Source organism: Eleutherodactylus coqui, chromosome 7 (assembly GCF_035609145.1).
Source record: "Eleutherodactylus coqui strain aEleCoq1 chromosome 7, aEleCoq1.hap1, whole genome shotgun sequence".
Classification (NCBI taxonomy): Eukaryota; Metazoa; Chordata; class Amphibia; order Anura; family Eleutherodactylidae; genus Eleutherodactylus; species Eleutherodactylus coqui.
In genome coordinates, this window is record NC_089843.1 from 16,524,487 (window position 1) to 16,536,895 (window position 12,409).

General features: G+C 44.7%; 1 protein-coding gene across 1 annotated transcript in view; it reads left to right on the top strand.

Moving 5' to 3' along the window:
• The window catches only part of LOC136573415 (vomeronasal type-2 receptor 26-like), a 46,976-nt gene that overhangs the window by 33,336 nt on the left and 1,231 nt on the right, over positions 1 to 12,409 (top strand). The window contains exons 3-4 of the mRNA XM_066574707.1: positions 7,584 to 7,814; positions 10,872 to 10,995. Of these exons, the coding sequence (XP_066430804.1) occupies positions 7,584 to 7,814; positions 10,872 to 10,995 (355 nt within the window). The remainder of the gene's footprint in view (positions 1 to 7,583; positions 7,815 to 10,871; positions 10,996 to 12,409) is intronic.

A 12,409-nucleotide genomic window follows, 5' to 3' on the forward strand; every position in this document is an offset into this window, starting at 1 on the left:
GGACCCTGGCGGACAAACTGATGGTAACATTCCCATCCGACAGCGCTAGTGGCAGAAGGCGCAGTTCCGAGGGCCAGGTAGCAGGGGAGGTGCAGAGATCAGGCAGCATGTACAGCGCAGGCAGGGGAACATTCTTCAAGGCCTTTGCCAGCTTTATGGCTCCCCAGCAAGACTGTGTCACCGCTCCCCAGTCAAGGCTGAGTCGGCGGGAGCACTGTAAAAGGATGGTGAGGGAATACGTAGCCGATCGCACGACCGTCCTCGGTGACGCCTCTGTCCCCTACAACTACTGGGTGTCGAAGCTGGACACGTGGCCTGAACTCGCGCTGTATGCCCTGGAGGTGCTTGCTTGTCCTGCGGCTAGCGTCTTGTCAGAGAGGGTGTTTGGTGCTGCTGGGGGAATCATCACGGATAAGCGTACCCGCCTGTCAACCGACAGTGCCGACAGGCTAACACTCATCAAGATGAACAAAGCCTGGATTTCCCCAGACTTCTCTTCTCCACCAGCGGACAGCAGCGATACCTAAGCAATACGTAGGCTGCACCCGCGGATGGAAGCATCGTTCTCTATCACCATCAAAAACGGGGACCTTTTAGCTTCATCAATCTGTGCATTCTATTCATCCTCCTCCTCCTGCTCCTCCTCCTGAAACCTGACGTAATCACGCCGAACGGGCAATTTTTCTTAGGCCCACAAGGCTCAGTCATATTATTTTTGTAAACAATTTTTGTACGTTTCAATGCTCATTAAAGCGTTGAAACTTGCACCTGAACCAATTTTTATTTTAACTGGGCTGCCTCCAGGCCTAGTTACCAATTAAGCCACATTAACGAAAGCGATTAATGGGTTTCACCTGCTCTCTTGGTTGGGCATGGGCAATTTTTCTGAGGTACATTAGTACTGTTGGTACACCAATTTTTTGGGGCCCTCGCCTACAGTGTAATCCAATTATTTTTTGCCTACCTGCATTAAAGCTGACATTACATCAGCTGTGCTGGGCACTGCAATGGGATATATTTATGTACCGCCGGTGGCTTCCTGGCACCCACCCATGCTGTCGGTCCACACGGAGTTGTAACTGCATGTGTCCACTTCTAAAGAACCCCAGTCTGACTGGGGCATGCAGTGTGGGCCCAAGCCCACCTGCATTAAACATCACATAACCTCAGCTGTGATGGGCACTGCAATGGGATATATTTATGTACCGCCGGTGGCTTCCTGGCACCCACCTATACTGTCGGTCCACAGGGACTTCACAATAGGGAGTTGTACCTGCCTGTGTCTATGAATTAAAAACGCCGGTCAGGTTGGGGCATGCAGTGTGGGCCGAAGCCCACCTGCATTTAATCTGACGTTAGCTCTGCTGTCCAGGGCACTGCAATGGGATACATTTATGTACAGCCGGTGGCTTCCAGGGAACCACCCATGCTGTGGGTGCACATGGAATTCCCATTGCGGAGTTGTACCTGCCGTGACTATTTATAAAAAAACGCGGTCTGACTGGGGCATGCAGACACCTTGACAGAATGAATAGTGTGTGGCACATAGGTTCCCCATTGCTATGCCCACGTGTGCAGCTCCTGATGGCGGTGGCACAGGATTATATTTCTCATTGCTTCTGTACAGCATTGTGGGCTATCGCCCCGCCCCTTTTAAAGAGGGTCGCTGCCTAGCCGTGCCAACCCTCTGCAGTGTGTGCCTGCGGTTCCTCCTCATGGCAGACGCACTTATAAATAGACATGAGGGTGGCGTGGCATGAGGGCAGCTGAAGGCTGCGCAGGGACACTTACTTTGGTGTGTGCTGTGAACACTGGGTCGTGCAGGGGGGTTGGGCAGCATGTAACCCAGGAGAAGTGGCAGCGGAGTGTCATGCAGGCAGTGATTGTGCTTTGTTGGAGGTAGTGTGGTGCTTAGCTAAGGTATGCATTGCTAATGAGGGCTTTTCAGAAGTAAAAATTGTTGGGAGGGGGGGGGGCACTCTTGCCGCTATTGTGGCTTAATAGTGGGACCTGGGAACTTGAGATGCAGCCCAACATGTAGCCTCTCGCCTGCCCTATCCGTTGCTGTGTCGTTCCCATCACTTTCTTGAATTGCCCAGATTTTCACAAATGGAAACCTTAGCGAGCATCGGCGATATACAAAAATGCTTGGGTCGCCCATTGACTTCAATGGGGTTCGTTATTCGAAACGAACCCTCGAGCATCGCAAAATTTTCGTCCCGAGTAACGAGTACCTGAGCATTTTGGTGCTCGCTCATCTCTACCAAGCACCCCACGAGGTGGGACGAAGGCCATTCACCGCTTCCAGGTCACACCACTGCCTCTCCCCCTGTGCCCCAACCTGCCATACAAATTCAATCCCCCTCCAAGGACACACGCACGAGTGTATCCCAGCCTGCACCCACACCCTCACCTCCACCGTCCTCCACGGCCTCTAGCAATGTCTTCCAGTGCAGCGTTCAGCTTTCGCTAACACAAGTGTTGGAGCGAAAGTGCAAATACGCCACCACCCACCCGCATGCACAAGCTTAAACATGCACATTGCCAAATTAATCAGCCTGGAGATACTGCCGTATAGGCTTGTGGAAACGGAGGCTCCCACAACATTATTCGTGCCCTCAACAGCGCAGTTCTTGGGAAGTACTGGCAGGCAGAGCCACTATATCTCCCTGATGGCACATTGGGTGAACTTGGTGGAGGCTGTGACCGAGTCCGAGCATGGGACCGCTCACATGCTACCCACACCAAGAATAGCGGGTCGCACCTCGGTGTTGGTATTAGCGGCATATTATGCCACCTCCTCCAAACCCCCCCTTCTCCTACTCCGCCCACTCCACCTCTCAATTACGAAGTGTGAGCACGTCGCCAGCAGTCGGTAGCGCGCGGCGAAGCAGCACAGCAATTGGCAAGTGTCAGCAAGCCGCGTTGAAACTAATCAGCTTAGGTGACAAGAGGCGCACGGCCCCCAAGCTGTTACAGGGTCTTACAGAGCAGACCGACCTCTGGATTTTGCCGCTGAGCCTCGAACCGCGCATGGTCGTGGGTGACAACGGCCGTAACCTGGTGGCGGCTCTGCAGCATGCCAGTCTGACACACGTGCCATGCCTCGCTCACGTCTTTAATCTGGTGGTTCAGCGGTTTCTGAAAAACTCCCCTCACTTGTCTGACCTGCTCGGCAAGGCGCGCTGCGTCTGCAAGATGGTCAGAATATCATTGAGTGTTGCATAATGATTGTGGTATATTACAATGATCACTGGGCTTATTCAGCACTCTATCCATATTGGATACTAAGATTATCTAAGGCTAGCATTTGTGTAATAAATAACTATGGATAGAGTGCTAAATAAGCCCAGTGATCACTGGAATATACCACAATCACTATGCAACACTCAATGATATTCTGACCATCTTAGGCCAAAGCTTGTGGCTCACCTGAACTCGCCATGCAATTTTTGATCACATAAGTTTCTTGAGCACAAAAAGTTGTCTCATTCCAAAAATAATTTACCTTCTCATGATTTCTAAACTAATTATACATCCATGCAAAACTTACACTTATTTTATTATTTGACCTCCGCGAGTGCATAGGACCTTCACAGGCATTGATATTTTCCCATCTAGAAGGTCTGGGAACAAAATGAAAAACATCGAATCTTGTAGAGCAAAAAATTCTCTTTCAAATAGAACAAAAATGAAAAAATAAAAATGGAGTACATTCCGATTTTCGCCTTTGAAAAAGGGAAAAATTAGCAAAAAAGTGTTTTTTGCCATTTTTGACTCATTGTATCTTAAGAGCTATGCATCCTTTTGGGTCCATAATGTGAATAATGAGAAACATTTCTATGGAGTACACATTGATAAATTCATAGCTGAATTGGATTGCATTGATTATGAGTTATTACTACTTAAAATATGAGTTTTATTTTGCGCGATAGAATTTTTCAGCTACTTTGACATGCATTGGTGGCAAAATGATGATACGAGTGGCAGTCTGAGTAGCTTAGCTGGATTCAGCACCAAAAGTTATCCTAGTATGTGAAGTTTCATTGCTCTAGAGTCATTGGAACTGGCTTGGCAATGGATTGAAATCGCCACTTTTTCAGGTTGCGCGCTGTAATCACATGACAACCCCCTAGATTAAGACCTGTAGCTCATGAACCAAAGCACTTTGAAGCCTAATATTCTGGCTATCTTAGTTTAGGGTCAGGGGCTATCTTTGTGCAAAGTTTCATTGAAATCTGAGATGGTCGACCGGGAGCGTTGGTTGAACAGACACGGAATGACCCATAGGTCAGGTCCTCTCTTTTCTCGCACCACGGACCTTAGATGCACGCATAGCGCTTGCATGTCCTATCTTTGTTAGATGGTAGTATTTTAAGTGTCTAAAACTCCTTCATGTGAGAAGTGTATAGAAAACCATTAGTTCTTATAGAAGTGCATTCTGTGTGCGCTTCTAATGCGTACAGACAGCGCTCATCTGAACAAGCCCTTAGACAGCCAGCACCCACCTTGTATGGAGCAGGATCAGGTAGTGATCCTATTCCATATAAAGACGGATACGTTAAGGGGTTAGTAAGTTCCGTCCTTATTGCTCTATGAGAACTAATAGTCCCTGATAAAGATCACTCTGACTGCTGGAGTGCAGTGAGGCCCATATTTTTTGGTTTGTTACTGAAACTTACCCATCTGGCCTTTCTTACAGTAAATCGGTCAATGGTTCAATGGTTATTTTTTGGGTAGGTGTTGAGTGGGATCTGTGTTTCATCATGATATGGGTATATGACTAAGGAAGTGAAAGTAGATTAATCCCTTGTGCTCATGTCACAAGCTAAGAATGCAGTGGTGGAAGCAAGTATTTTGAGGTCACATGAGGCTGTGTTGGGGTGTGATCTTACAATGAGTGCAGGATTGAGTGACTGGATGCAGAACTACCCCTTGTAGTCACACCCTCGTCATGTACCAGAAAGGAGGCAGTTGAAGATTGAGCGATTCCTGAGATTGTGCCCCTTAGTTTATCCCTAAGGCCTTGGTCAGACAAGCATTTTTTTTAGCGCATGAATAGGTGCGCTAAAACATTGCACATCTCATGTGTACAAAAACGTGTGACCAGAGCAAAAATAAAAGAATTGAACATAAATAGTGCAATTGGTATCTCCTGCTGTGGTTGTGATAGTTGCAGGGGATTCCTTGGATGTGAAGCCCTGCATGCAGTCACATCCAGGGGTTTCCCCTTGTCATCAATGGGGCCAGCAGCGCCGGACCCCATTGAAAACATAGGGAGTACATTGAACTCCCATACCACAGCTGTGACAACTGTGGCAGGGGATTCCTACATGCCACAAAGTAAAAGTAAAACTTTTTGCTAATTTATTTAATACAAGAAACATTTCAGGCAAAACTAGTGGCCTTTATCAAGCTTGATAGATTTTTTTTTTTTACTTTTAACCAAGAGACTACTGTTAATGCTGCCACGTTCTACTATTTTTCTTGGACATTTGTGGAGACCTTGGGTTCGGGTCACCATTAAGCCGATCTGCATACAATTCGCCTCCCACTGGATGTGGTTTGTTCTGAGTGCCGTGGTTCCTGCTGCTTTTGAGCATTCAGATGTTTCACATCCAAGAAATCCCCTGCTGTAGCTGTCAGTCGCAGCAGGGGATACAGATCGCACTATTAATAGGCGATTTTTTTTGCTTCAGTAACATGTTTTTTTACACACGCGATGTGCGATTTTAATTGCTGTCCTATCTTTTGCAGGTGCAATTTTTTTTGCAAATGTAAAAATTGGACATATGACCGCTTTCATTGGAAAGCATTGGTTCTAATAAAGCTGTTTAACCCCTTAATGACGCAACTGCCTTTTTTTCCCATTTTCGTCCCCCCCCCCCCCCCCCCCTTTAAAAAAAAAAAAAAAAAAAAACGCAACTCCTTTATTTATCCATCGACGTCGTTGTTTGAGGGCTTGTTCTTTGCGGGACGAGTCGTATTTTTCAACGTGCCTATTTAATGTACCATATAATGTAGTGAAAAACTTTTAAACAATTCTAAGTGGAGTCAAACGAAAAAAAAACAACATTCTGCCATTTTTGATTGTGTTTTTCTACAGCGCACAAACTGCAACAAAAATGACATGATAAATTTATTCAATGGGTCAGTATGATTGCTAGGATACCAAACTTGTATAGTTTTTTTTACTGTACTATTTTTTTTCAAAGACATTTAATTTTTCAATTATTTTCTGCGGTCATCTTCTGCGCACAATAACTTTATTTTTTCATCGCCGTAATTGAGCGAGGGCTAATTTTTTCGTGGGATTTCCTGTAGTTTACGTTAGTACAAATTCGGAATACATATGACTTTTTGATCGCTTTTTATTGTGTTTTTTTTTTCTGGAGACAGGGTGAGTTAAAAAGTTCATTTCTGGAATTTTTATTTATTTTTTTGGATGACGTCCACCGTGCGGGGTAAATAATGTGCTACTTTGATAGATTGGACTTTTACTGATGCGGCGATTCCAAATATGTATTTTTATTTTATGATTTAGATTTTGTAATTTTAGATATAGCAAAAGGGGGTTGATTTAAACTTTTATTCCTTTTTTTTTTACAATTGATTAAACTTTATTGATCTTTTTTCTTACCTTTCTTTTAAGTCCCCCTGGGGAACTACAACATGCGATGCTTTGATGGCTCCTGCAGTATGACGTAATGCTGTAGCATTACGTCATACTGCAATTTGACAGGGATGGCTTGATTGGCAGTCTTCTAAGGCAGCCCTGGGGCCTTTCAGAAGGCCCCCAGCTGCCATGACACCTGCCCGGCTCCCCTGATCTCACCGCGCCGGGGGGCATACGGGACCAACGAACAGAATTGACAGCAGCATTTACAGGGTCAATATCCGCAATCAGCCGCACAGCTGATTGCAGCTATTGCCCGCGGGTGTCTGTTAATAAACAGCTGACGCCTGTGGTATATGAAGAGAGGTCACAGGGCGACCCCTCTTCATTAGAGATGAGCGAGCATACTCGCTAAGGGCAATTGCTCAATTGAGTATTGCCCTTAGTGAGTATCTGCCCGCTCAGGAGCAAAGATTCAGCTGCCGGCAGCGGGCGGGGAGCGGCGGGGGAGAGCCGGGAGGAACGGAGGGGAGATGTCTCTCTCCCTCTCCCCCCCCCCCCCCCCACTCCATCCTGCTCACTGCCGCAACTCACCTATCACCCGCGCCGGGACCCAAACCTTCTCTGCTGAGCGGGGTGATGCTCGCTAAGGACAATGCTCGATGGAGCAATTGTCCTTAGCGAGTATGCTCGCTCATCTCTACTCTTCATACATACCCCGATGCTCCAGGACGTAAATGTACATCCTGGAGTGGGAAGGGGTAAATCTCACCTATACATGTGCCTTAAAAAAAATAAAAATAAAAAACTCTCATCTGACTGCGGCCTAATCCAAATCCAACAGTGATGTTGTGGGTTCATTCTTAGTTCATTCTTAGTCTGTGATAATAACTGTAGTCAGTTCTATAGTAAATGGGGTTCTACAATGTGGGAATGCAGATAATAATTCTTTATCCCTTTTTTGCAGTTGAACAAATACATGAAATACGTCAAGTACACAGATCCCCGGGGAAATGAGATTACCTTTACTACAGGGCAAGTGCGCTTTCAATGCTACTTAGCAAACTGGATTCTGCACAAAACTGAGATCAGCCGTGAGTTTCTTTTCACAAGCAAACCCATAGGCAGCATTGAGAAAACATCAGAAGGGGAGAAGCGGATCAGATTAATAGATTCTATTACATGGAAAAAAGGACAAGTAAGTGGAACCGGCTATCATAGTACATACAAAGCTTCTATATAAGGGTGGACACCCACTTGCTATACGATTGGCTAGCAATGCAAGAGTGAGTGAAAACACATGATAATGAAACCAATGATTTTCAATGGTTTTATTCTCATTTGGGATGTTTTCACTGTAATCTCACATCGCAAAGAAGAATGGGAGATATCACCTATTGTTTTGAATGGGGCGAGTGGCAGCAGCGCTAGTCACATTGAAAACATAGGGAGAACATTGCGTTCCCCTGACACTGCTGTGACAGCTGTGAGAGCTTTGATAGGGGACTCCTTCACCTCCACGGGGACCGTGGGCATGAAGGAATCCTCTGCCACAGCTGCAACAGCTGTGGCAGAAGTCCATGATGCTATCCAATTTCTTTCAATTGGGCCAGCACTGCAGCCCCATTGAAAGCAGTGGATTTGCAGCGATGATTTTCGGGGAAGAGCGTGAAATATAAGCCCTGCCCTGAAATCATAGCAAGCTGTAAAAAAAAAAAAAAAAAAAAAAAAAGATTAAATCACCTAGAAGAACCGTCCGGTTCTTCTCTCCAGCCCCGGCAGTCTTCTTCTCTGTTTCGGAGGCCGGGGATTGAAAAATTCCCCACCTCCAGAAAGTGCTGCCTCAGATTGGCTGAGTGTCGTGGCCAATCAGAGGCAGTGCCCAGCCATCATTGAATGACTGCAGAGTGCTGCCTCTGATTGGCTGAGTAATTGTATATGGTACAGACAGTAGCTTAAGTCAATACTGCAGTCCGTGACTAAAGAAAGATGAAAGGAATGCCCCACCTTCTGAAACAGACTAGGACAGAGGACTAATACTGGAAAGAGACTTGGAGAAACAGAAGCCTCCAGCCATACACATAAATCATGCACACCAGTCACACAGACCTAAACAGGAGTGTTTTTTTCTTTTGTAAATTAACACCACCTTACTATAGGCACATTTATAAACTACTTCCTCCGGCACGACACTTCAACTATAACATTGCAAGAAAAAACAACATTTCCAATATGAACATTATTATAAGCAGGCTATGAAAAAGGGACATAACTTGTGAGTCCTTTATAAGAAGGGGACAACATTCATTTATTTTTCTAAGTGTCTGCACACGCTCTATTGAGATAGCAGCGCCTTTTATGCACTGGGCATGCTCTGGCGAAACACTATGATTGGTGGAGCCACCGATATGGGATTGGTCAAACTATAGCCCCATTCACCGTCTGTCAAGATTTTCTCACACCGTTATTTGCTGCTGTCTTGTCTCTGGTCTAGATTGGCTACTCCAAAGATTGTTCCGCCTCTTTTCTATTTAAGAGTTATCAGTTCAGCGCTCGGCTCACTACAGCCCTGGTTGATTTTCCCCCTGAGGACTCCGCAAGGTGAAACATGTCGGGGAGGCTATAGATTGGGTTTTAATAGGGTTTTGGTGGTGATGATTAACTAATCTTTACATAGGCTTTTGGAAGTTGGCCATCCAGGCCTATGTTTTGGTGTGTACATGCACAGTTACACACACGATACTAACTGATGACTACTAGTCACATCTCATTTGCCACAACCATTTGCCGCTTTATTTTTAATATTATTTGATGTTGTCCTTGTCTATTTGTATAATAAAGTATTTTGGTTATATTTTAGGTGACAATACTTACGTTTTTTTTTAGCCTCTGCCAATTAGAATTATCTAACCTAAAGTCAGCGCTGGATAGGACACTTTTCTTATATTAACTTCTCATTTACACCTGAATCAATGGAAAATGGCGGTTGGGAATGCCATCCTGTGTGTGGCATGGGGGGAGGGGGGAGGTGTCCAACACGGCAGCCATTTTGAAAGCCAACATCTAGTACTCAAATTGATATTTTCAAATGAGAAGGGGTGCTTGAGACATATGTATCTGGTAGAGAATTTCATGAGGGATCCAAATTTAAGGTGACCTAGCTTTATTTCTTTATTGCCACAGACAAAGCAACAACAATGGCCATCCTGGTGTCCTTCTGCAAGAGCCCACATTATAGCCCCGGAATCTGAAACACAGGACAGCAGGTGAGCCTAACCACCATCAGGCGGATACTGGCTGCACACAAATGGCACTCATACAAGAACCAGTTGCTGCATCATCTCAATGAGGATGGTTCCGATCATCATGTTGAATTTGCAGAATGCGTGTTGAAGCAATAGCAGAAAGACCCACATTTTACAGATATACTACTTCTCGGTGAGCGAGGAGGTGAACAAACAAAATATTCACTAATGATGCAATGGATAGATGCCTCTAAAATGGTTGGCACACAGAAGGTCATAGTGAGGTAGGTACGAAGATAGTGGACCCCTTCTTTATCAATGGTAACCTTATTGCTGGTAAGTATCTGCAATTGTTACATGAATAGGTGTTCCATCACTGTGCAATGAAGATGGTACATTCCGGCATGGTGCCCCCCACATTGTGAACATGATGTCCACAAGTTTTTAGATCAGCAGTTTTTTGCGAATTGGATTGGGCATCGTGGGCCAGTAGAATAGCCCCTGCGCTTGCTGGATCTTACCTAATTGGACTTCTACCTGTGGGGTAATTTCAAGTTCAGGGTTTATGTAGTGAAACTCCAGAGCGGATCCTGGATGCTGGACGCCTGCCCAAGCATTTCTGCTGAGGTGCTGCTCTCAGTGCATTGTGAATGGAAAAGAGGAACCTTGATGATTCGATACAACCCTGAGGACATTGAGCATTGAAACATTTATAACTTTGTCAGGAATAAAGATACATGGCACTTAAATATAGATTTGGGTTTCCCATAAAATTCTCAGATACATATACCACATGCACTACTTTCCATTTGAAAATATTGACTTGGTTTCAAGATGGCTGCTTTCAAAATGTCAACTATGTTTGACATCGCCCCTCTCAGATATGTCCCCTGGCCCTTAGCAATATGGCAAACACAGGATGGCATTCCCATCCACTGTTTTCCGATAATTCAGGTACCCCCATACCTTTGGACCACCCTGTATTTCTCTTTATATTTCTTCTCTTCAAGAAGCCGCAGTCTCGCTGTAACGATCGATGTTCTCCGGGATACAGAAAACGTCCTAATGGAGGATATCATGTCTGCTGCTATGACTGTGTTCCATGTTCTGAGGGTGAAGTGTCCAATATAACAGGTAAGAATATTGCAGACCATGGATATACTAACCTGCAGACAGGAACAGAGGCTGAAAATTATCATGTATAGGTAAAATAAATCCCCCACAAGTAGAGGTGGGATTTCACAGCACGGTGTGATGGAAATGGACAGTTGTGTTAATGCTGGCGCAAAGTGTTACTCTCCGTCTGGTCATATCAGATGAAGATTCCAGTTCTCGCTGTCTGCCAGTCAGGTAAAAACATGACAGAACTGTGCGCCTTTCAGTCAATTTGTTGGAAATCATTTCATCTGCTTCCTTTTTCTGACCCATTGGGTCAAATTCACTAAAACAAAATGTTTTTAAACATCAGTCTTAGTAAACAGGAAAGTAAAGTAAAAGATGCGCCAAACTTTTTAAGAGGCGGTTTGAATTACAGAAATTCTGGCCGGGGTGAGTGAGATAAAAATGTTGCAGAAAAGCAGAATTCCAATACAGCAATTATTTTAGTAAGTCTCTTGGCTTCATCGTGTATCCAATGGTGAGGAGTTTTCTCAGCCTGGATAACCTTTTAAATACAGTTTACCGTGCTGTAAATGTACAGCAGACGGCACAGCAAGAGGTTAACAAAGAGGGTATGTACACAGGAAACACTTGGCATCAAACTAATGGCCCTAATCGATACAAGGAGAACCTGATGAGTCTCATCTGCTTGAATGAATGAGCTGGTGATGTCATCATCAGTTTGTTCACACATTGGCTGCCTGTTTAGACTGCAAGTTTTCTGTTGACTTATTATTTAGTGTTTCACATTCCTATGTGAACGATCAGTGTATAAATTGCCCAACAAGGGCACAAGCCTGAGCAAACATTTATGCTGGCTGAAACTGAACAACGAATCTTTTTTGTCATTCAGTTGTTGACTAGATTTTCAGTTTTGCTTGCTTTAATGATTTTCTGAAACATATAATCATTCAGTCTAAAAGCACCTTTAGAGTAGGCACTATTCCACACAACAGCCTTGGTTGAACTCTTGAGCAGATTTCTACAGATGTCAACATTGTTCAATGTTGCGTGTCCCTGTGATTGGGACAATACCTCTGCAGGGTCACATATTAAATGCAGCATTCCTGCAAAACAATGTCAGACCCATTATACAGGTCTTTATAACGATGATTGGGAATTGATGAAAAGCCAGAAAACCATACACAGACAGCTGTTTCTAGAGAAGCTTGCTTGACCTTATAAGTATCCTCAACTCATAGGGCCTCTCCTTAAGGGATGATACCTTTCCTGACACACATTAGAGGCTTCTAACTAGCCAGATGGAGTCAATGGACTTTCATTGATCTATGCAAATGAAAACACTGCATGTCGATATGCATGACAGAGAGATTGCAGCATGCTCTATTTCTTTGCATACCACGCTTTCCATACACAATACACTGCATAT